Source organism: Engystomops pustulosus, chromosome 2 (genome assembly GCF_040894005.1).
Source record: "Engystomops pustulosus chromosome 2, aEngPut4.maternal, whole genome shotgun sequence".
Lineage (NCBI taxonomy): Eukaryota > Metazoa > Chordata > Amphibia > Anura > Leptodactylidae > Engystomops > Engystomops pustulosus.
In genome coordinates, this window is record NC_092412.1 from 25741000 (window position 1) to 25767275 (window position 26276).

The 26276-nt window shown below is 42.0% G+C and overlaps 1 protein-coding gene across 1 annotated transcript; it reads right to left on the bottom strand.

The window, feature by feature from the left end:
• Window positions 1–509: 509 nt before the first annotated feature.
• FZD4 (frizzled class receptor 4) lies at window positions 510–9414 on the bottom strand. Its single transcript, XM_072134069.1, has 2 exons — window positions 8879–9414; window positions 510–4031 (listed from the first exon to the last, which is right to left on the bottom strand). The coding sequence occupies exons 1-2, from the start codon at window positions 9131–9133 to the stop codon at window positions 2703–2705; spliced, it is 1584 nt and encodes a 527-aa protein (XP_071990170.1). The 5' UTR covers window positions 9134–9414; the 3' UTR covers window positions 510–2702.
• Between the last annotated feature and the right edge of the window lie 16862 nt (window positions 9415–26276).

Here is a 26276-nt window from a genome sequence, read left to right on the forward strand (position 1 = left end):
TGCTGGTGTATGTGGGCAGCATGACTCCATCTATAGCACAGGGACCGTCCATGTGCTCCTAACACAAAACTTCCACCATTGTGCGTGTATGGTGCTGTGACAAAAGATTGAGAGCCTTGTGACATGATTGGACTGAATAGGAGGCGGGTCGGATGTCGGGTCATGTGATTATGAGCAATCGCCCTTCCAGGACTTGCATTCATAAATAATATCATAAGATCCCGGCAGAGCGATTGCTAATGGACAGATAGAGATCACATAACCTTCATCTGCGGACATTTTATGGTCAAAAATGAGTCTTCACTTAACAAATCAATATAGAGGAGTAGAACTAATCATTATCAGATATATGTTGGTAAAGTTCTTAATATCCTGCTCCCGACACGCATTACAAGAAACATGAGGTGAAATGGACAACCCCTTTAAGTTGTGTTAATACCTGTGGCACCTTGCAGTAGGACATGGATTGAACTTCAAATATATTATAAATGAACACTCTAAAACTTAGCTGAAAATGTGCTTTATTTTATTTTTTGATAAAAAATTAAATATAAAAGATTTGTACAGTGATAAATTATAAATTTACAAGACATATCCATTAAAAACATATACAAAAGGCAACACCCAAAAAAGCAGTGTCTATTTCCACAGAAGTTTAGAAATTCATGTCTAACATGAGTATATTACTTGTACCTGGAAGCTTTGGCGACGTATCACTAGATGTCTCGTCAGCAGGTATAGAATGGGCGTGGCTCAAAATATGAGATTATCTAGAAATAGCGCCATCCTCTGCTATAGGCTATATCTGGTATTACAACTTAGATCAAATCCTCCAATACCAAACTCAGCCTGTAGAAAAGGGTGGCACTGTTTCTTTAAAAATATATATATACTTTTTTTTTTTGGCCCCATACAAGGCATCACTCCATATTCCTTCCCCAAAATAGACTTCTAAGGCACAACGTTGGCTTTTACATTTCACACTGATAAATTCCCACATAGAAAATACAACTCCTCTATAGAAAACAAGTCAGGCTTCGTTACATCATAAACCGGAGGCGTGGCTTAATGCAACCAAGCAAATTCAATATAAACGCTATTTTTGGTTGCTACTGACAACACCTAGTGGAATCATTGAAGTATCGGGACTTTATTGATACTACATGTACAAAAAATATGACCTTCTGGCTTCCAGTCGGTGGCCTTTTGCACAACTACAGTTCCCTTTGTATGTTGTCATAGTGATGGCAGCCATCTTGTGGGCATAAATTATATGGAAATGGGGAACAAGTGGCTCAGAAATCCAAAATGAAGAACATAAAATAAAATAGGACATAAATAGTACACAAAAACACACAAGAGGGAGGAGATTTTGTAACAGGTGAGGTTGAAGATATTGCATAGTTCTTCTGAACCCAGGGTCTTAGAAGGTCGTCAAAATGAGCACCTGTCACGAGACGGCAATAGTGGCTGCCATTTTATGGGCTGACAACTGTTGGGAACGTGATCTAGTGACATCATCAAGGCATAAACTCTACAAAAACGTACAAATGTGCCTCAGGCCTCGATGACATCACTACCTACTGGTGGCCTCATCAACTAAAATGGCCGCCACCGTTCCCGGCATACGCCTGACTTTATTTCAGCAGCAGACAACACTATCCATCTATTTAGGAGTTGTAATTTTCCATAGGCTAATACTTTTTTTTTCAATATTTTACCCTATAATTCACAAAGGCACCACACATAGACTAATCCTATCTACAGCGAGCAAATAGTGCATTGTTTCTCATTCCTTTTCGATCCATATGAGCCAATTCCGTTTCTATATATTTTCACTTTTAGTGCATTATGAGCTAAGCACAAAAAAAAATCCACAATATATTGTCTATATATTTATATAGTTTCAAGACCAGTTACGCACAAGGGCAAGACGTTGGGGCAAACACAACATACTTCAACCAACTATCGGGGCAGGATGAATTGGCCAATGGCCCTAGAAGTTTGTAGTAGACCAGTTGATGTTAACCTTTTACAATTTGTTTAAAAACTGGGCCAGGTGGTCTACCGGTACGGTGTAGAATTCTTTGCCCGTCTTTGCCCTTGATGCATGGCCAAAAATGGTCGGCTACGATTAGGCAGTAACACACAAAAAATGAAAATATTTCAGTCAGTAAGGCACCACAGAGTCAAAAGCTAAATTCGGTTTCCAGTGTTCAGTGGTTTCACAAACCTCGGGCAGTGTTTTCGTAGTGGGGTAGTGGGTCGAAACACTGGTGAAGCATTGGGGTTTATATGTGTCTTGCGCTTTAGCTCTGCTGGATAGTCCTGTCCCTTAATCTGTTGTCTCGGAAGCAGCCTTCCAGTCGTGTACAATATATATATAAGACTTTACCACAATAAACCTATAAAAAATTAGATTGGATTGTTTTTTGTTCGTTTTTTTTGAGATATAAAATAGCCTTAAAATTGGCCACGGGTAACAAATCACCTGGAGCTAGCCAACGATGGAGATTCTAGCTCTCAGTTTCCTGAGGTCATTCGCTTTTACCATTTGGACAACCTTTAGTTCTCAAATAAAGGGCAGAAGGAATCCAGACTTTGCCAACTGAAGGGATATCCCAAAGGTTGTAGACCCTATATCTCCAAAAACTTTTGTGGGAAATTAATTTCACCATAAATAGTTAGTGCTTAACCTCAAGCTATACCACAGTCTCGTTCCCTTTACCCGGTTTAACCCAAGCGTCCGCCCTTTTCTTCCTTTTAACTTTTCCTGAGTTTACCAATCTGTTTGAACATTTTTGCCACGTATGTAGAGTCTTGGCTGACCAGATCCACATTCCAGATGTAATGCCCACCAAAAGGGACATGAATATCTTGAGCATTTCCACCGCCATGTTGGAGTCATCTGCTGTGTAACGGAAAACCGGCCAATTAGAGATTTCGTAAAAATAGCATGCTATGACACATGTGGCCGGAACCGTGTACAAAACCGAGAAGACGCCAATTTTTACCATCAGTCTCTCCAATTTATCCGTCTTTGTCCCGTCTTTTTGAAGATTTGACCTAATTTTAAACAAGGCCACAAGTCCAGCAGCTATGAACAAAGTCCCAATCACCAAATAAGTAAAAAGTGGAGCAACCACAAAGCCGGTGAGGGCATCAATGTTTTGGTTGCCAACATAGCATAGCCCGGTCAACTCATCGGCATCTACAAGTCTCATAATCAATATGACAATGGTTTTTACGGCTGGGATAGCCCAAGCAGCGATGTGGAAATATGAACTGTGCATTTCGATGGCTTCATGACCCCATTTGAGACCAGCAGCAAGAAACCAGGTCAGTGTCAGAATAACCCACCAGATGGAGCTAGCCATCCCGAAAAAGTACATCAGCAAGAAAATAATTGCACATCCTGTGTTCTTCAGCCCTTCCTGAATAAGGACAGGTTCTGCCGCCTCTTCAAAATCACAGGATATTCTTTCCCGACCCACTGTTAACCTCACAATGTAAGCAATGCTATAAATGTTATAACACATGCTCAGGAAGATGATGGGTCTCTCGGGGTAGGAGAATCTGGACGAGTCTATCAAAAATGTGAGGACAGTGAAGGCAGTAGATATGAAGCACAAGCTGGCCCATACAGTCATCCAAATATCGGTGAATTCCTTGGACAGGCGACTATAGAGTCCTGCATCGTAGCCACACTTCAAGACACAAGATGAGCTCCGTTTCACCCAGGTGTACTGATCTGCATTTGGGCCAAATTCGGTACAGTCTTCTCCAAGTTGCACAGGGGGCTTGCCGGCTGATGGCACATCTTCATCTCCAGGACCCTCCATACACATATGATTGTGGTCATTCAGAGGTGGGAATTTGCTGCAGTTCAAACCTTCCGGCCAATTAAATCCAAATTCCTTGAGGACGGGCTCGCACCTTTTCTTGACCGAGAGGCACATGCCACCACAGGGACCGATGGGGATGTTAATCTTCTCGGTGCACATCGGAACGTACACAGAACAGAGGAAAAACTGAAAAGCAGAAATGAAATAAAAAAATCAGAATACAAATAGTAACAAACACATAAAGTTTTTTGAAATTTGTATTTATGTTTTTGGAACATTCTTTTACGTTCTTTAACAAAGCAGAGAAAACATCACATGTAACCACGTGGTATGGGAATGTTCAAAGTTGTAAGTAGAGAAAGTTGTTTTTTTTAAATTAATTTTTAGTCATTTTTTGAAAACTTTTTGAAATTCTTAACACAGTAACACCATCTGGCACCATTTTTTATCCTGTCTCTGGTACAGTGACAATTTGTTTGGCAAAGTCAAATACCCCCTCTTATCCTTTAAGGCTCACAATCCAATTGTAAGGCGGGAGAGTAAGGGGGGGGGTGCCCTTCTGTTTAGAAATGTAATACAAGGACTAATGTAAACGAAATACTTTACTAATCAAGTTGGAGGTAAACACTACTAAGAGCTCCTCAGAAACAATGATTTATTTTATACTCCTCCACGACCTTTCAACTTAAATCATTTCCCTCCTGGACCATCCCCTCGCCCTGTGTGCTGGGTAATCCCCCGCTATCATAAACTGTTTGCTTTCATTTGATTAAGTGCTGTGAATTATCATGTTCTTATCAGCAATCTTCCCACCTGGGATCAGTAAGCAGTCTCCATCTGGAAGCTTTTCAACTGTCTCCGTCCCTTCAAGTCTCAATACTTGCTTTATTTCCCTTTCTTTAAGCAAATATTAGAGCGCTCTACCCATGACTAGGGCTGGACAATGGCTGGAATCGAGAACCTAAAAGTGTCCAAATATCCCAACTCCCACATGCCTACGCTCAGTTTGACCAAGGTTTCGCATGCTTTTAATGGGGAGAGAGCAGCATTAAAATTCAACAAGCCCAATCCTTTCCCAGACATCATCTGTTGAGGGAAAGTCATAAGGACCTATCAACATTCGAAAGTTGGGCACTCCCACTAAAACCTGCAAGCTCGGACGACCTATCTATCGTTATGTGTATGGTGGACTATTGTGTTCAAAACTATTATGTTTACAAAAATGTTACTTATTTACCAACATTGTAAAGAAATTGAGACCCAATGGGTAATTTTTGGTTACTTTTGTGGCTCTTTAGTCAGTTCCATATGGCAACAACACCAAGGCATCACAAATCAATTCACGTTGACTTGTGTTGGCCATGGACTTGGTGCTAGTGGGGGAAGACAATTCCACCATGTGTCCCTCAGAATGATTCAGGCGTTTTTTAAGTTAGGTAAATATAATCTAATGTCATCAATGATAAACTGTCAAAGCCATAAAGGAACACTCAAACCAGTCGCAAGAACCTAGTATCCTCAATGGTCCAAAAATGTGCTCAAAATTGGTCTTAGTTCTTGCTCAATAAATGCCTAAATATTAGTGTATCATTACATCCTAAGTGTCTTATACCTTTAGTGCATTATTACATCCTAAGTGTCTTATACCTTTAGTGCATTATTACATCCTAAGTGTCTTATACCTTTAGTGCATCATTAAATCCTAAGTGTCTTATACCTTTAGTGCATCATTACATCCTAAGTGTCTTATACCTTTAGTCTATCATTACATCCTAAGTGTCTTATACCTTTAGAGCATCATTACATCCTAAGTGTCTTATACCTTTATCTAAATACCTCTATCTATGATTACAATACAAAAATAATGAAAAAAAATCGCCTGGTCTTGCCCAAGTCTTTTTTAATTATTATTTTTAATTAGACCCACGTTGTTTCCACCTGGAAATTTTTCAGCTGTGCCTCATTTTAATGTCCCTCTCCCCTTCCAGTCTCAATACTCACTTTCTTTCCCCTTTTCTTTCAGTAATTATCCCAGGGATCTCACTAATGGGGTATTCAATATGCCTGGGTTTTCTTTAACAAGCTCAAATTAGCAGGGATTCTTACCAGACTCCCACAAGAAGAAAAAAATGACAAGTAAATGGATCAGCCCTCACATTCCTGCCATGCAGCTTGTCACTCTCACAAAGACCTAAAATCCTTATATCAACAATGTGTGTGCAAAGTGTCAAAGAGACAATCTGCTGGCTGGGAGCATTCCACCAGCTCTGTGCCAACAAGCATCTCAAAAACCGCCAAAGAGGACACCAGTCATGGTAGCCAAAAAGAAAAAACAGAACAACTTATACACAACTGTCTCAGAGTCCTATGTGGAACAGTCAAAAAGTGGATTTATTTATGCGTTTTGGAACTTTTTGAATGGATTTCTTAAAAAAATATGTTCAACTATAGTAAATATAGGCAAAAAGGGATTTGCTTTTTTCATTTTAATCAAAAATTGTACAAAAATTACAGCTCGTCTTTGAGCTGAATTCACATAGTAGAGTTTTTGAGTGTTGGAACTAAAATTAGAAGTATTTATATTTGTAATATCTTTTTGAATTTTATGTTTTGCATTTAGGGTCCTTTGGCTAAAAACAAAGAACATCAAAAACTACTCAACTACTAAAATTTACACCATAGAGTTCTTTATGGAGTTGGTTTTATTGATCAATTCAGCCATGTACTGATCATAGTCTCCCAGATACCTCCAGACCATGCATGGTGCATAAAGCTGTCATGGTGAGCACCATTTTTTGGATACTAAATTCAAGAGTAAAATTCGGGTTATGTACATAGCATTTTAGGTGGAAAACACCAGTTTAGCACACGCTAGTTAGGGGGCACAAACTACATCCACAAGTTAAGTATCAAGCTAAGTTATGCAAAAGTTTACCAAAAACTAAACGGGTGTCCACCGCTATGGACTGTATAATAGTCGTTGTCATCTACAGACCAAATCCTCCCCAATATTATTGAGATTATTACTCAAGTAGACATCTCAGAGGTTGATATTTTTTATTTTATGGGCTAAGTGACCTTTAAGATTGTTTACATTTGGATAGAATTGAGAGGAGCAGATGTGGTGATATCAGGTTCCCCAGTAGTGCTGTCCTTGGCACCCTCAGCAGAACATGTGTCAGGTTCACAACCTGCTACTCGAGAGAGATGAGATGTTGCTGGGATGGCCCTGGTGATTTTGATATGACCCATGGGGGCTCGAGAGATGAGGGGTTGCTGGAATGGCCCTGGTGATTTTGATATGACCCATGGGGGCTTGAGAGATGAGGTGTTGCTGGAATGGCCCTGGTGATTTTGATATGACCCATGGGGGCTTGAGAGATGAGGTGTTGCCGGGATGGCCCTAGTGATTTTGATATGGCCCATGGGGGCTCGAGAGAGATGAGGGGTTGCTGAGATGGCCCTAGTGATTTTGATATGGCCCATGGAGGCTTGAGAGATGAGGGATTGCGGGGGTGGCCCTGTTAATTTTGATATGGCCCATATGGGTTTGCGAGAGATGAGGGGTTGCGGGGATGGCCCTAGTGATTTTGATGTGGCCCATGGGGGCTTGAGAGATGAAGGGTTGCTGAGATGGCCCGGGTGATTTTGATATGGCCCATAGGGGCTCAAGAGAGATGAGAGATTGCGGGGGTGGTCCTGGTGATTTTGATACGGCCCATAGGGGCTATGAGCAGTGTCACATTTCTGATGAGGATGGCAAAGGTAACTACTCTGTATTTGTTCACTCTCTATCACCCAAAGGGTATATTTAAGAAATACGGTCCTCTTAAGGGCAATACATTTGACCCTAGTGGGGTATATTTTTTATTGGTGCTTTAGCCATACTGAGGGCATATCTTAATGTGGATTCATGTTCAGAAGTTTCCTGATGATGATGGTGATAACGATGACATTATCATACACAGCTTCTCTCTTTACCATTCCAATGGCCACTTACCACACGGGCCATTAATAAATAGACTTGTAAATTTACCTGAAACTGAATTTCTTTACTTCTTACACAAATTTAATCTCCCATTTCATTTGCATATTTACTATAAACACCATCAGACAAAGAAACCTATCCATGTGCTTAAAGGTTATGTGAAATCTCCAGCCCGGGCTGGTCTGTGTTTACATTATTAAGGTATGTAAATGCCTTTTACCAGGGAGGCAATTATAAAATTGCATTGCCCTTGAGGGAACCATGATCCACCCCCTGATAAGACCATCTGCATCTCACTCTCAATAGTTTCCCAGGGTGAGTGAAGCCAGTTTTAAAGACTCCTTCCAACTTTTTGAAATAAAAAAAAAAGTTGACTCTAACAACTTTTTTTTTTTAAATGTTTTTGAAAAAATCAAAGCGTTGGGTCCTCTACGTTAGGTCAAAGACTTCATGCATATGACGTCTGAAAGCGCTTAGACTGGGTAAACTTTGAGAGACTGAGTTAATAATTAATAAAAAACTGCAATCTCATCAGTTAATGGTCATTTTTTTTGTAAAACGATTCATGGGAAAATATAAAGAAAACTTCTAGGAATTTGTAGATTAAATCTGAAATTATCATCATCATTGGGTAACGGAAGAGATGAATTTGTCATCTAGCTGCCTCATGTTAGCACTTTGGGGGCCATGAGGTAAGTTTTTGGGGTAGGATGAGTGGCAGTCCTATGTAAAACCAGCGATAACAACAAACTCTAACCCTTCCATGAGGCATACAGCATGACAGATACAAAGCCGCTACGTATGCCATTAGACTATTATATATAGACAAGATACCGATACAAGGGTACTTTTTAGATTTTTTGAAGGACCAATGTCAAGAGGTAGGACGGGACCACATGAAGATGAATCAATGGGACTCGCTAAGACTAGAAGAGGCAAAATTTGGCTTTGCGAAATAATTATTTTTGCCTTTTGCATAGGAACTTGATGACCCCGGACCCATAGCAGCAGCATGATGTTACCCCCCATGGATGAACCTACCCACCTGTAGCTGGCTGGAGCACCCATACTGTATCAGAGGGGTGAACGTGGAAAGCTGAAGCTCTGCATCCGCCTGCAACTCGTGCCCGACCAGATTGGGCATTTTGGTAACATTGTAACCCAGGTTTTGGCACATGGGAATCCTAATAGGGTCACATCTCCTTTCCTCTTCATCACCGAAGGAGAAGACTTCTCCTGCCAAGCAGTAGATGATAGGCAGGTACAAAATAACCGACCAAAACTTGGATTTTAATCCCATATTTTCTTATCCAAAAGGAAAAAACTTAGATCCTCATGAAGGGCGAGAAGAACAAAAAGAAGAAGAAAAGTTTTCCAAAAGTTTTCTTTGTACTCCTTTCTTCTTGCCAAGGTGGTGGTGATCCCTGCAATGTTCTCCGCGAGCGTTGAGAGGGATCATTCAAATCAGGAAACGATGGTAGAAATGGGACATTCCCAAAAAGATGTGTGAGTGGCTTGGAGCACTCAGTCCCTGGCTTGATCCCTGGCTCATCTAAGCCGCTCTGGGCTCTGCTCTGTGTTTCTAACTGTACAGAGAGAAGGAGGAGGCAGAAGAGGGAGGGAAGACGAGGAGGCTACAACTTCCATAGAGGCTCAGTACAGGCAGGTTCTCATGTTTCCTCCACTCTATTCAGTTCACCCTTCACTGTTTTATTAACCCCCTCGCCGCCGGGCTGACCCAACACAGCAAAGGGGAGGAAGCCCTCCCTTACTTTAGTCTCCAGTGTGACCTCAAGGGTTAATGAGTCTTCCTCTGGTGTTCAGGGACTTTCTCTCCAGAGATTTTCACACTGGTATCAGATAAACCCTACAGACTATAATTTAAGGATTCCTAAGGATTTTCTTCTAGCTTTGCCCTGCACTCATGTTACACTGGGGTGGAAGCTTTGACGAGACAATGACACAAGGTGGCCACGGAGTAGGCGATTTGTTGTAGAGGTTTCTGGAAGTTTTTTATTTGTTAAAATGTAAAACAATGAGAAAAAAAAAAATGTAATGTTAGAATTAAAGGAAATCTATCACCAAATTCCAGCATGATAAACCAGGGACATTATTCATAGATCCAGGCATCGTGACTGTGCTAATCTGCTTATATTTGTTATTCATGGCCTCCTTCCTTCTATAAACAACTTTAACAATTATGCTAATGAGCCAGAAAGGCTCTGGGGTGGGGCATTACCAGCTGTGCTGCAGCTTCACAGACTGTTACACTGTCTCCCCTACTCCCTCTGCACTTCTTCTGCCTGATGTAATCTCACACAGGGAGAAGGGAGCTCCTGCACAGTGTTACAGCCTGTGAAGCTGCAGCAAAGATGGGCTCTGGTAACACACCATTAGCATAATATTAAAAGTTGATTTTAGAAGGAAGAAGGCCATGGATAACAAATATAAGAATATGACCACAGTCACAGTGCCTGGGTCTATGAACAGGTGTCTCTGGTTTATCATATTGGATTTTGATGGTAGATTTCCTTTAGGTTATCTACACAGGTGGATTCCATGCAGATTTTGTGTTGATTGTGAAATGTGGTTAGTTCCTGAAGACCTGCTAGAAGCACGACTTACACTTTGCACTCTATTTACATGTCTCCTTAATTTTGGCTTGATCCAGCCCGATGATCCCAAATGTGCCTAATGTATGGACTTTAATAAACCTGTAATGTGCACTACAGTGCCCTGCCCTGTGCCACCAAACCATGCTCTATCACCTACCCTACTACACAACACTGTCAACAGGAGATGATGAGCACTATGTACATAGTGTCCTATCTGCAGGCAGCATGTTATAGAGCAGGAGGATCTGAGTAGATTGTACATGGTGTTCTATCTGCAGATAGCATGTTATAGAGCAGGAGGATCTGAGTAGATTGTACATGGTGTTCTATCTGCAGATAGCATGTTATAGAGCAGGAAGATCTGAGTAGATTATACATGGTGTCCTATCTGCAGATAGCATGTTATAGAGCAGGAGGAGTTGAGCAGATTGTATATAGTGTCATATCTGCATTCAGCATGTTATAGAGCACAAGGAGGTGAGCAGATTGTACATAGTGTCCTATCTGCAGGCAGCATGTTATAGTGCAGGAGGAGCTGAGCAGATTGTACATAGTGTCCTATCTGCAGATAGCATGTTATAGAGCAGGATGAGCTGAGAAGATTGCACATAGTGTCCTATCTGCAGCCAACATGTTATAGACCAGGATGAGCTGAGCACATTGCACATTGTGTCCTATCTGCAGGCAGCATTTATAGAGCAGGAGGGGCTGGGCAGATTGTCCATAGTGCCCTATCTGCAGGCATGATGTTATAGAGCAGGAGGAGCTGAGCAAATTGTACATAGTGTCCTATCTGCAGGCAGCATGTTATAGAGCAGGAGGAGCTGAGCAAATTGTACATAGTGTCCTATCTGCAGACAGCATGTTATAGAGCAGGAGGAGCTGAGCAAATTGTACATAGTGTCCTATCTGCAGGCAGCATGTTATAGAGCAGGAGGAGCTGAGCAGATTGTACATAGTGTCCGGTCTGCAGGCAGCATGTTATAGAGCAGGAGGAGCTGAGCAGATTGTAAATGGTGTCCTATCTGCAGGCAGTATGTTATAGAATAAGTAAGAAGATTTGTAGCTCACCCACCGGTCCTGTTCGTTTGTGCAGGAGATCCACGCTGGTTTGGTGCGGAGCTCCGTTGTTTTTCTTCGAGTATGTTATAGAGGAAAAGGATTTTAGCAGATTGTACATAGTGTCCTATCTGCATATAGCATGTTATAAAGCAGGAGGAGCTGAGCACATTGTATATAGTGGGCTGTATGCAGGCAGCATGTTATAGAGAAGAAAGGGTTTAGCATTTTGTACATAGTGTCCTATCTGGAAACAGCATATTATAGAGCAGGATGAGCAGAGAATATTGACTGTAGTGTCCTATCCAGAGGCAGCATGTTATACAGCAGGAGGCGCTGAGCATATTACATATAGGGGCACATTTACTTACCCGTCCCGTTGACGCCGCCGATCCGGAATGTCCGACGAGGATTCGGAGCTGCCGCGATTCACTAAGATCGTGCGCCCGATATCATGGATGTGTCGCTTCCCCACTGAGGTCCTACACAGTTCATCATCTTCTTCCCGGTGCATGTAAGTGCTGATCTTGCAACACAATTTGGTTTTTAAATTCTGCAGTTTGTCCGAATCTACAAGTAGCATATTATAAAGTAAGACAAGCTGAGCAGATTGTGCACAGGATCCTATCTGCAAGCAGCATGTTATAGAGCAGGATGAGCTGAGCAGATTATACATAGTGTCCTATCTACAGGCAGCATGTTATAAAGCAGGAGGAGCTGAGCACATTGTATATAGTATTCTATCTGCAGGCAGCATGTTATAGAGCAGGAGGAGCTGAGCACATTGTATATACTATTCTATCTGCAGGCAGCATGTTATAGAGCAGGAGAATCTGAGCACATTGTATATAGTATCCTATCTGCAGGCAGCATGTTATTGAGCAGGAGAATCTGAGCACATTTTATATAGTATCCTATCTGCAGGCAGCATGTTATAGAGCAGGAGGTGCTGAGCACATTGTATATAGTATCCTATCTGCAGGCAGCATGTTATAGAGCAGGAGGTGCTGAGCACATTGTATATAGTATCCTATCTGCAGGCAGCATGTTAGGATGGGTTCAACAGATTGTAAATAGTGTCCTCCTATATGGAGACAACATGTAATAGAGGAGCAGAGGAGATTGTACACATGGTCCTATCTGCAGGCAGCATGTTTTAGAGCAGCAGGAGCTGAGCAGACTGTACATAGTGTCCTATCTGCAGGCAGCAGGAAGAGTTGAGCACATTGCATACAGTGTCCTATCACAGGCAAAATGTTATAGAGCAGGCAGTGCTGAACACATTATATACAGTGTCCAATCTGCAGGCAGCATGTTCTAGAGCAGGAGGAGCTGAGCACATTGTACATAGTGTCCTATCTGCAGGCAGCATGTTATAGAGCAGGAGGCGCTGAGCAGACTGTACATAGTGACCTATCTTCAGTCAGCAGGAGGAGCTGTGCAGATTGTACATAGTGACCTATCTGCAGGCATCAGGTTATAGAGCAGGATGAGCTGAGCACATTATATACAGTGTCCTATCTGCAGGCAGCATGTTATAGAGCAGGAGGAGCTGAGCAGATTGTACATAGTGTCCTATCTTTGTACCTCGCTCTGTGAGTGGGAACAATGCCTTTTGGAAACAGGAAAGGGCCTTCCTTAAACTGTTGACACAAAGCTGGAACGTCATTGTATGGTGCAGCGTTATGATTTCCCTTCTGTGCAGCTAAGAAACCACAAGAAAGGTGACAAACTCTTGTTTTGGGGGAGGAATTCTACTCGAGCTTCGCAGTCAGGTCTTAAAGAGCACCTGTCACCAGCTCCACCTCTTTGCTTCCTATAATCGGTGCCGCTCCACTGACTCTGGTGCGTTTGGATTTTTATCTCTAGCCTCCATCATTCTTGAGCAATCATTGCCTTACGTTTAAGCACCCAATATGCTAATTTATCCACGTTGGGAGGTCCCGGGATGGGGCACATAACTTGGCACCGCCCAAAAGGTGCTGCTAAAATGGACCCGCAAAACGCCCGGGGCTAGAGAAAGAGTTCCAATTGAGTTGGGATATTCGGAGCTCCACCAATTGGTGGAACTGGTGGTTCCCTTTATGGGTGGCCATACATCTAAGATAACTGATGGCACAACATCTGCTCTTCCAGGAACTATTGCTTTTGGTCACCCATACATGGCCAAGCCACGTGTGCAACTTTTCACAAGGTTGAAAGATGAACCATCCAGCCCTTCTAGTGTCTTCATCGAAAACGAAAAGATTGGACATGTTGGAGTTCAACAGGCCTGACCCTTCTTTCCTCAAAGATGATCCTTTAAAGAGATTCCTTCCCTTCCCTAACATATAAGTTAGTCAAGCCACCCTACCATGATTGGTCTTTCTGATATTCACCCATAAGACCATGTCCATGGTGTCAACCACATAATTCCAACCAATAAGGTCTCAAAGGAAAAATTCTCCTGTAGTCTTGGATTCTAGAGATGTTTTTCGGCTTAACGATGACCAATCTGGATACGTCAGTTGGGTCAGTCTGTCAGACCGGTTGTACTACGGCTCTGCACCTGAGATGCTAATCCTCAAGCAAAGGCTTACTGGTAGCAGGTGTTTGCCCGCTGATCGGCGGCAGCGAAATCACCGGCGTCTTCAAAAAGATTGCGGCGCATGGGTGCCGCCATCCTGCCGAGGTTCGCTGCTCCCCGTGACATCATCGGGGAGCGGCGATCCGTCGCCATGACAGCCTCTGGTCTTCCGAAGACCAGAGGCTGCTTCGTGCTAACCCATTCATTACAATGTGCACATTGTAATGAATGAGGAGGAAAATCCCCATACTATAGTATGGCAGTATATGATAGGATCGTACAGACACCCTAGGGTTAAAGTACCCTAGGGAGTCTGAAAATAGTAAAAATAAAAATAAAAAAAAGCTTAAAAAAATGATAATAAAAAAACATAAAAATTCAAATCACCCCCCTAAATTCTATAAAAAGTGATCAAAAGGTCGCACAGTCCTAAAAATGATAACATTGAAAACGTCATCAAAAGTTGCAAAAAATGACACCACCCACAGCCCCGTACACCAAAGTATAAAAAAGTTATTAGCGCCAGAAAATGGCAAAATCCAAAAACATTTTTTTGTACAGGAGGTTTTAACTTTTGTAAATGTATGAAAACATTATAAAACCTATACAAATTTGGTATCCCCGTAATCGTACCGACCCAAAGAATTAAGTAAACATGTCATTTGGGGCCTAAAGTGAAATCTGTAAAATCCAAGCCCACAAGAATCCGGCGCAAATGAGTTTTTTCACCAATTTCACTGCATTTGGAATTTTTTTCCTGCTTCCCAGTACACGGCATGAAATATTATATTCCACCATTTTGAAGTGTAATTTGTTACGCAGAAAATAAGCCTTCACAGATCTAGACTGTGGCCATTTCACTGCTTTCTGTTTCAAGGAACTGCTTTGCGCATTTTGCTGTGAGACAAGAGGTATTATCCAGAAGGAAAATTGCTGTCTGATTAAGTAAGAAACTACATGTTTATGTAGAAGGTTCTGATACTTGCATTCACTCCGTTCTGTAGCTGTATGAGAGGTCCAACTCCGGCTGAAGAAAACATTTCCCAAACCGTGACACTTCCTCCACCATCTTTCACTGACTTCTTTACACACTTTGGGTTCAGTCTTTCCCTAGTTTGTCGACGATCATGATGTTTCCCGTCAGATCTAATTAAATTAAACTTTCTTTTTTCACTCTAATGAACTGTGGGCCACTTCTCCTGTGTCCACACAACATGCTCCTCAGCAAAGGTGCGTCTATCTTTTTGATTTTTACTCATAATGAGAGGTTTGGTCCCTGGGCTTTTAGTCCAAATGCTCTTAAATGTCAAGACATTGGGGCACATTTACTTACCCGGTCCCGCGGTGTTCACGAAAGTGAATTGTCCAACGATAATGCACTGTGCCGCGATTCACTAAGATCGTGCGCCCTATATCCTGCATGTGTCACTTCCCCGCTCAGGTCGGCCGTATTTCACCTTCTTCTTCCTGGTGCATGTAAGTGCATTGTCTTGCGACACAATTTGAATCTTAAATCCTGCGCTCAGTCCGAATCAGTTGGATCGTCTGACGACCCGCCCGCCCCCCCCCCCCACCCCATTTATGTTGCATGAAAGTAGCTCAGCTGTGCTACAATCCGATCACATGCGACACAATCCCAGCGCAAATCTCAAAAAACGTGAAAAGACCCTTAGTAAATAAGCCCCACTGTATGAGAAGACAGATCCTTAACCTGTTCAGTGCTGAACTGGCGAGCAATTCAGCTGCAGTGTTGAAACAATTACCCATGGAGATTCTCTGCATTATCCTGTCCTCTCTTGCATTTGTCTTTCTGGGGGAATTGAATGAGTCTGCGATGTTGCAAAGATGCAATATTCTAGAAATCAGACTAGACTTCTCTGGCTATGGCTGATAGGGTCACTCCTTTGACCTTCATCTAGACATTCTGCTGACAGAGTCACTTTGGAACAGCACAACATGGAAACTGTGCAAACTTAAAAGTTAGGCGCTAATAACATAGGGTTTGTCACATAATTAAAGCAAATTAATGTTATTATAAAAAGTTATACAATTTTCTGTATCAATTCCTCACGGTTTTCTAGATCTCTGCTTGCTGTTATTCTATAAGAAGCTTCTATGTTACCTCCAGAGGACAGAATTCTGACCATGGTCACACAGGTGCACGGCTCGTTATATCACACGGCTCTGATTACTCTCTTTGATATAACGAGCCGTGTACCTGTGTGACCATGGTCAGATTTCTGTCCTCTGGAGGTAACATAGAAGCTTCCTATAGAAGGACAGCAAGCAGAGATCTATAAAACAGTGAGGAATTGATACAGAAAGTATATTGGAAAATTGTATAACTTTTTATAAAAAAAAAATATTCACATTAATTTGCTGAAATAGGAATACACCAGGTGCCTAATAACACCAATAACTTCCATTACATATTGTATGCATTTTTAACATGGTCTAGTTTACAGGACATCCTGGGGCACATTTACTAAGGGTCCGAACAGCGCATTTTCGTCGGGTTTCCAGACTTTTTTTACCATTTTGCCCTGAATTGCTCGGGTTTTTGGCGAACGCGATCGGATTGTGGGGCATTGGCGCCGGCTTTCATGTGACACAAATCGGGGGGCGCAGACGTCAAACAACCCGACTGATTCCAACAATGCGCGGAATTTAAAAACCAAATTGTGTCGCAAGATCAGCACTTACATGCACTGGGAAGAAGAAGGTGAACTCCGGTGGACCTCAGTGGGAAAAGTGACAGATGCAGGAAACTGGACGCACGCACGATCTCCGAATCCTCGTCGGACATTCCGAATTGGCGGCGTCACGGGACGGGTAAGTAAATGTGCCCCATTGTATACATTAGATAGTGTACTGCATACAGTATATGTTATATATACTTTACAATGTACATACTGTATTCAATGCATATTGCACTGACTCTATGTAGCTGTATCTGACATAGATATATTATGCTGTATCTGACGTATATATTATGCTTTTTATATAGTATTGCATAGAGTGTTGTATATACTGTAGTATATACTGTATACTCTGCATGGTGATGTATGTAGTAGAGTGCATAAAATAATCTAAATAGTCAATGGTAAATAATATATATTGTACATGTATATAGTGCATTGTATATAGTATGTTGCATACATATATTATTTTATATGGTATGAAATTGTGCATGTATTTAGTGTATTTGTGTACTGATATAATACAATGTATATAGTATTTATATTGTATATATATATATATATATATATATATATATATATATATAATTGCTTACATTGTATATTGATCTGTATATAGTATATAGTGTGTATATAGTGTGTATAGTATGTTATAGTGGGTTAATTGATTAACATTTTGGAATATAATTATCCATGCTTAATAAACAGAGAGAGGCCATCCCTGTCCTGCAGAGCTTACAATCTAATTTTGAATTGTAAGGTCATATTATCTCAATAGATGGGCCCATTACTTGTCGCCATGGCACCCGCTGCCCACGGCATTTTCGGCTCATTTAGCTTCAACCGTGTGAACTTAGTGTTAAGGGAGGTCTGGTAACCCCCACCAAAAAAGGTCAAAACAGGCTAATTACCAAACATCTGTAGCATCTATTGTACATATCAAATGGGGGAGGAGATGCAAAGACACATTGGGCCGAGAAGAAAAGCGCATTGGAATATCAATGTTTCCCCCAAAAAAAGGGGCATTGTCTGAAAATTTTACTGACATCCGAAATGTGAAATAAATACAATAAAATCTTTAAATTGGAATGTAAAATAATAATAAATCAACTACATAACTAATAAAAAAAAGTAAGCTGTAAAAATAAATTAAGTAAATTGCATGTCAGTTAAAGATGGGAGGAGTAATCAACATCAACCAATCAGATTCAGGCTTTTCGTATCAGTTGTCATAGAGGAAATTCAAATGTAACAGTTTGTAGTTGTAATGGATGAGAAATGCAACTACAGGCGGTCCCCTACTTAAAAACACCCGACTTACAGACGAACCCTTGTTACAAACGGACCTCTGGATGTAGGTAATTTACTGTATTTTAGTCCCAGGTTACAAAAAACAGCTATAACAGTTATAAAAGGTGTCTGTAATAAAGATTTATTGTTAATCCTGGTTCTTATGACAATCCAAAATTTTTAAAATCCAATTGTCACAGAGAACAAAAATTTTTTGGCTGGGATTACAATTATACTATATACAGTTCCGACTTACATACAAATTCAACTTAAGAACAAACCTACAGAACCCGGGGACTGACTGTACTGGTCATGTGTGGGGTATAGCAGTGCGTTGCAATATGACGAACAAGCTGTGGGCGCTAATTTTGTTTACAAAAAATTGTGATCCTGAGAAACCCCTTTAATTGCCATTAGATCCCCAATGGACCTAACTTCCTGGGTGTCTCTCGACAAGATAGGTATTACTTGTAGAGACTGCTTGGCCAATCACTGGCTGAGCAGTGATTGGCTAACCTTTCCTGTGATGTCGGAAGACACACAGGATGTCAGGGACCAGGAGCGTTGGCAATGGAATTGGGAGAACGAGTGGACCCCTAGAGAGATCTAGACAATTTTTGTTTACTGGACAACCCCTTTCATGTAGGGATTTTATGTCTTAGGTTTATCTTGTTGACTTTTCAATATAGTTGGATCTCCAATATCCCCTATGTCAGTGATGGCGAACCTTTTAGCTGCCGAGTGCCCAAACTCCAACCCAAAACCTCCCTTATTTATTGCGAGGTGCCAACCAAAAGTTAAAGCAGTAACTTATTGCTCCCTGTTCCTCTACAACATCATATTGGCCTCCTGAGGACAAGATGGAAAATTTGCAACATTTTAGCTTCTTTCCAGTGTTCCTCTGTACTCTGAGAATCGTGGGGCCAGCAGAAGATCCTCCAAAGATAATTCGACCCTGTCTACTCATTCTTCTGCCTACATTCCCAAGTCGCAAAGTCAGTATCACTGAGTGCCCACAAAAAGGGCTCTGAGTGCCGCCTCTGGCACCCGTGCCATAGGTTCGCCACCACTGCCCTATGTGTACAGATTTATGTAAAGCCTACACAGCAGTAATGACCCTCAAAGTTCTCGGCAAGGAAGACCAGTAGTTAGGCCATCAGGCAGTACTCATAGAGTGGCAGATTGGAGCCCGATATGGAATATACCTGGTACCAGAATGGAACACTATATAGAACTCACCAGATATGGAACATGAAAGGAAACCCCTTTGGTCAAAAATTGAAAAGGAAAAATTAGCTAAGGATAGTTTGGGTTTCAGTTCAGAGTGCTGATCAGTAGGGATTCAACCGTGTACACAATGCCTAAGGAGAACGGTTTTATTTTTGGGGGGGGGGATTGTGGGGATTATAGTGGTTCTATGCAGTAGTCAGCCATCTGTGACCGACAAGAGTGATTCTATAGTAACTCAGGTCATTACAATCACACCACATGACAGATAATTGCCCCCTGCCGTTCTGGCCAACCTGCCCCTAATATGTGGCTCCCGCTTGACACGCATTGTGAATGGGCACCATGGTGTTCTGACAATTGATCCACCTAGTGGGAGAATTATCTTCTCCTTTGTGTTGGACTTTTTAGTTATGATGCAAATTTCACTGATTGTAATTCCAGAGCAATGGAACAAATTACGCTTCATGTCTGGGCAGACCACTGCGGGAGAGGTTAGAGAACACCATGTGGATCATGTCTTCTGCCGGTCGTGGTCAGCTATCTAGGAGAGAATGACCAGATGAAGAATGTGATGGCAATCAGATTTCCTTTCCATTGCTGAATATTCATCATCCTCGAGGTTATTCATGAGGACATCATGATAAATACTAGGCAGGAGGCTGAAAGATATGTAATGTCTTGTATATTTAGGATGAGGGTTGAAAGTTTCCTTCTAAAGAGAATCCATGGCCTCGAACCAACTCCATATACCTCAAATATTATCTTATACAATACAGTAAATGTGCCGTGATGCTTATACTATTGCTCCTGTCGAGGCCTCCTAAATCTCCTACGATGGCCAACGTTTGGGCAGTAGTGTGCCATGCATGTTAGATCTGGCTTGAAGGATTTCAGATTTTGAGTCAACAGGTATCTCCAATTATCACAGCTCTAGAATATGGTCATCGAGATCCACCCTACATATAGCTGGCCACACACGTTAGACTAATGTCGGTTCGACGCATCCTTTTAGTCCATTCCTGTAACCAGACAATTCACGTGAACTGTGAAAGAGAGGTCAGGGAATTAAAAGCCCCAGGAGGTCTATTGTGTACAGATAAGATTTTGGGAAAATAAGCTGGACTCATGAATACGTTATCTCATTCATCATTGGTTTGAAGTGAAGCAGACTTTGGCTATTTGGCTAGATGACAAACTATTTACATTCAGAAGACAAAAGGTGCCCATACACTTTAGATAGCTGAGGAGCTATTTCTCCTGGCTCCACTGCACTCAAGCAAAGACCTAGTGTTCAAGCCACTGTCAGTAATTTCCAATGGGAGCAAACAATCAATGGGTTAAACTTCAACATGTCTGACCTTTCTTATACCGGAGACTTACTGTAATGAAGCATCTTGGCAATGTACATTCATGATCCTGGAAGAAGATAGCTCCTACACATAGGTGGAAATTTTAGACAACATTGGGGGTTATTTACTAAGGGCCAAATCGCGTTTTTACGGCGGGTTACCCGAATATTTCCGATTTGCTCCAATTTTCCCTGAATTGCCCCGGGTTCTTGGCACACTCGATCGGATTGTGGCGCATCGTCGCCAGCGTGCACGCGACGGAAATCGGGGGGCCTGGCCGAACGAAAACCCAACGGATTCGGAGAAACCGCTGCATTTTAAAAAAAAAAGTATTGTCGCTGGACACGCGCTTAGCTGCACCCAGCAATGGATCGTGAACTACGGCGGACCTCGGCGGACTTCAGCGCAGCAGCGACACCTGGTGGACGTTGGAGGAACTGCCTTAGTGAATCGCCAGAAGACCCGAATCCACCGCAGAGAACGCGCCGCTGGATCGTGAATGGACCGGGTAAGTAAGTCTGCCCCATTGAGTGTTGTCGGCTGATTCCCAGTCATACTATTTTATCCATAAGTTGAGCAGTAATACCAAAGTAGCCTATCCGTTGTTACCACCAACTATTAAAAAAATGAGCCCTCTAATGACTAAAAGATATTTTTTTCCAATTTGAAGAAAAAAATACTCTATACTTCTCTCTAGCGTTCCAAGCTATACATTTAGAATAGAGATTTAAAATGTTTAATATACAATTCTCTGGTGGACCTGGAAGACCACAAACATGGTGGAAAACCAAACCTTATGAATCATGATAGGATGGACATTTATGTATATCGATCGGGAATTTGATCAAAGTTGTAGTGTCTCATAAATGAATGAATAAAGATTAACCATTTAGACCAGTGATGGCGAACCTTTTAGAGCCTGAGTGCCCAAACTTCAACCAAAAGCCACTTATTTATTGCAAAGTGCCAGCACAGCAATTTAAGCAGTAATTTATTTCTCCTTGTTCTTTGACAACTTTCAATCGTTCAGCCTCCTAAGGACACCAACACAGTTGAAAGGAGGAAGGCAAATTCATCTATCATTGTAGGAAGATTCTATAGGAAGATTCTTTGAGTCCTGTCTGGTGAGCTTCATGCTGGGGTGATGGCCTGGGTGCACACAGAGAGGGCTCCGAGTGCCGCCTCTGGCACCAGTGCCATAGGTTCGCCACCACTGATTTAGACACACGCAAGTGTACTTGTTCTGACAAATCGGTTTCAGTGAGGTCTTACTTGGGCCTTTTTTGTAAAAATTAATCTGAATAATATTTGGACCCAGTCAACTATTAGGTACACCATGCTAGTAACGGGTTGGACCCCCTTTTGCCTTCAGAACTGCCTCAATTCTTCGTGACATAGATTCAACAAGGTGCTGGAAGCATTCCTCAGAGATTTTGGTCCACATTGACATGATGGCATCACACTGTTGCCGCAGATTTGTCGGCTGCACATCCATGATGCGAATCTCCCGTTCCACCACATCCCAAAGATGCTCTATTGGATTGAGATCTGGTGACTGTGGAGGCCATTTGTGTCCAGTGACCTCATTGTCATGTTCAAGAAACCAGTCTGAGATGATTCCAGCTTTATGACATGGCGCATTATCCTGCTGAAAGTAGCCATCAGATGTTACAGGGTACATTGTGGTCATAAAGGGATGGACATGGTCAGCAACAATACTCAGGTAGGCTGTGGCGTTGTACCAAGGGGGCCCAAAGAGTGCCAAGAAAATATTCCCCACACCATGACACCACCACCACCAGCCTGAACCGTTGATACAAGGCAGGATGGATCCATGCTTTCATGGATGTTGTATATCTGGACTTTTCAAAGGCATTTGACACCGTGCCACATAAAAGGTTGGTATATAAAATGAGACTGCTGGGAGTAGGAGAAAATCTGTGTATCTGGGTAAGTAATTGGCTTAGTGATAGAAAACAGAGGGTGGTCATTAATGGCACATTCTCAGATTGGGTTGATGTTACCAGTGGAGTGCCACAGGGGTCAGTATTGGGGCCACTTCTTTTTAATATTTTTATTAATGACCTTGTAGTGGGTTTACACAGTCAAGTTTCAATATTTGCAGATGATACTAAGCTGTGTAAAGTAATAAATACTGAGGTCGATAGTTTAGCATTACAGAGGGATTTGTGGAAGCTTGAGGAATGGGCAGAGAAATGGTTGATGAGGTTTAATGTAGATAAATGTAAAGTTATGCACTTGGGCCATGGAAACAAAAAGTATAATTATGTTCTAAACGGTCAATTACTTAGTAAAACTGAAGCTGAAAAGGACTTGGGCGTATTGGTGGATGGTAAACTTAATTTTAGTGACCAGAGCCAGGCGGCTGCTGCTAAAGCAAATAAAATAATGGGATGTATCAAGAGAGGAATAGATTCTCATGATAAAGACATAGTTCTGCCCTTATACAAATCCCTGGTCAGACCACACATGGAATATTGTGTACAGTTTTGGGCACCAGTATATAAAAAGGATATAGTAGAGCTGGAACGGGTGCAGAGGAGAGCAACCAGGATTATTAGGGGAATGGGGGGACTAGAATACAATGACAGATTACAAAATTTGGGATTATTCAGTTTAGAAAAAAGACGACTGAGGGGAGACCTCATTACAATGTACAAATACCTGAACGGACAGTACAAGGATCTCTCCAAAGATCTTTTTATACCTAGGCCTGTGACCAGAACAAGGGGGCATCCTCTACGCCTAGAGGAGAGGCGATTCTACCATCACCATAGACAAAGGTTCTTTACTGTAAGAGCAGTGAGACTATGGAACTCTCTGCCGCAGGAGGTTGTTATGGCGGACTCTATGTACATGTTCAAGAGAGGCCTGGATGACTTTCTGGAGAGAAAAAATATCACAGGTTATGTGGATAAAACATTTATTTAATTCTTGAAGGTTGGACTTGATGGACTTGCGTCTCCTTCCAGCCTTATATACTATGATACTATGATACTATGTTGTTGACGCCAAATTCTGACCCTACCATCCGAATGTCGCAGCAGAAATCGAGACTCATCAGACCAGGCAACGTTTTTCCAATCTTCTACTCTCCAATTTCGATGAGCTTGTGCAAATTGTAGCCTCAGTTTCCTGTTCTTAGCTGAAAGGAGTGGCACCCGGTGTGGTCTTCTGCTGCTGTAGCCCATCTGCCTCAAAGTTCGATGTACTGTGCGTTCAGAGATGCTCTTCTGCCTACCTTGGTTGTAACGGGTGGCGATTTGAGTCACTGTTGCCTTTCTATCAGCTTGAACCAGTCTGCCCATTCTCCTCTGACCTCTGGCATCAACAAGGCATTTCCGCCCACAGAACTGCCGCTCACTGGATGTTTTTTCTTTTTCGGACAATTCTCTGTAAACCCTAGAAATGGTTGTGCGTGAAAATCCCAGTATATCAGCAGTTTCTGAAATACTCAGACCAGCCCTTCTGGCACCAACAACCATGCCACGTTCAAAGGCCTCAAATCACCTTTCTTCCCCATACTGATGCTCGGTTTGAACTGCAGGAGATTGTCTTGACCATGTCTACATGCCTAAATGCACTGAGTTGCCGCCATGTGATTGGCTGATTAGAAATTAAGTGTTAACGAGCAGTTGGACAGGTGTACCTAATAAAGTGGCCGGTGAGTGTAAATCCATGTCCTAGTTGTTTAAAATTTCATCAAAGTTATCACATATTTGATGGATTTACCCACTATGAATATAACTTAATAATTTTTTTTTTTTCCTCCAAAATCTAAATATAGAACCACTTCCTTTGTGATGCTTAAAAATAGATTGTGTACAGAAGTTGTTTAAGGACACTGGTTGATGTTGATGATGAACCAATGTCAAATCATCTGGCTGTTTATGGAGGTCAGTTCTTATTGGCCCAAAGAGTGTTTCATGGGGCACCAGATATTTAGCCAAACACTGCAAATAGCTGAGAAAGTTGATTACTCAAGAATTAAGGCAACAGTTTTTATTGTTCCAAGAGTCTTCGAACTGCAGCTATATAGTCCTTCCCTTCTGGCCTAAGTGACTGCTGTAGTATCCTACCAGAAGTTTCACTCGAGGCAGAGTGTGGGGCAGCTCAACGGAGAGAGCTAAGAGCACCCCCAGTGCATCTGGAGGAGCTACAGCAGGACTCATCACTGAAGAGTATATACCTCCATTGCCATCTTACTCTATACCAGGAAAGTTTTTGCTTGAGTTTAATGGAGCACCTGTAGCTGGACATCTAGCTTGTAGCCCAATGTTGGAATAGTGCCTTCTGATGTGTAAACGATTTGTGGCACCCAAGGTTTGGTATGTGACATCCAACTTCCCCTGTGATACAGAATGCATCACTATGTGCCCTTCTTCTAATCTGTACAACAATGAACAGTATCGATATATCTTCCTCCATGTCAGAGCAATCAACCAAGGTCTCTCGTTTCAGGGTTCTGTTCCTCTCAAGAGGCGATAACTAGCCTGTCAAAGAACTGAAGGCATCATACACCAAGGCTTACTACTTGCTCAAGCCGCATAACTTCATGTCTTGTCCTAGGTTATGCCATTTCAATATTGAGGAGTCTACGAATGCCTCCATAGGTGGAACCTCTAGACCCATAGCCTTCTAGGATTGCTGAATTATGGTTATGTGCATAAGGCCAGGATGACATTACATCGTTCAGCTTTCAATCCAAACTTTAATGTGTCCATGTTTTCTACACTACAGTAATAACAGACTTCACATGCTCGCCATATGATTAAGTGCCACTTTGTATGAGTTTCGAAAGAAATGAGAGGAAAACCTTAAGTGCCAACAAAGATGAGGAAATTTTCTCTGTCGTAGTGCTCCTGCCAGGAACCATTTAGAAGACACTTGGCCTATATTTTATACGTCTGCAATTTTAGTTTGTCTTTACTTAATGTTACACAAGCAGTGTGTACTATTACATTCTTGCCATTGCCTCATACATATGCATGCAGGTTAAGTTGCCACGTTCAACGTTTCCTTTGTTTCTGGATTACGAAGAACTTCACAGTTTGGGTGGTGGAAAGATGGCGTTGGTCCGTTTGTTTGGCAATGTTGAGGTGAGGCTGGCAAGAATTTTCTCCCCGTCCTTAGTTTCCATTGTTAGGTTATTCCTGAAGCTAAACTTGTGTGTTCCAGTGTCTCTTCTTTATTGGACTTGTTTTGGTTTCACTTGTCCACATTCTCAGTTCTGCTGCACTATGGTTACTGTAGATTAGTTTGTGTGATCAATCTTGCTGTTGACCATCACAACCATACTATCAACAATCTGTTCAAAGTATAAGACGAGAGAAGACGAGAAAAGTTTCACCTCAATATATACATCCTCTACCCTCTACCTCTACCGTATTCACTTCTATAAGGCTGAGATAGGTAGCTGGTCCTGGAAGTCCTATAGACGTCAATGAAATGCTGCTGGAGCATCCTTATTAGTACTCCGTTCTTATGATAGCTGAGGGTCCCAGTGGTCAGACCGCCAGACACTTGGGAAACAACCTTCAAATCCAAGGACCAACTAAGGTCTTCTACCATAACTGAAGTTGTTGGAAAGGTTTGTGCTAAAAGCCAAATTGTG

Coding starts and splice junctions, on each gene's coding strand:
- FZD4 (XM_072134069.1), bottom strand. CDS start 9,133: ATGGGATTAAAATCCAAGTTTTGGTCGGTTATTTTGTACCTGCCTATC. Junction 4,032..8,878: donor GGTGCTCCAGCCAGCTACAG/GTGGGTAGGTTC, acceptor TCTGCTTTTCAG/TTTTTCCTCTGTTCTGTGTA.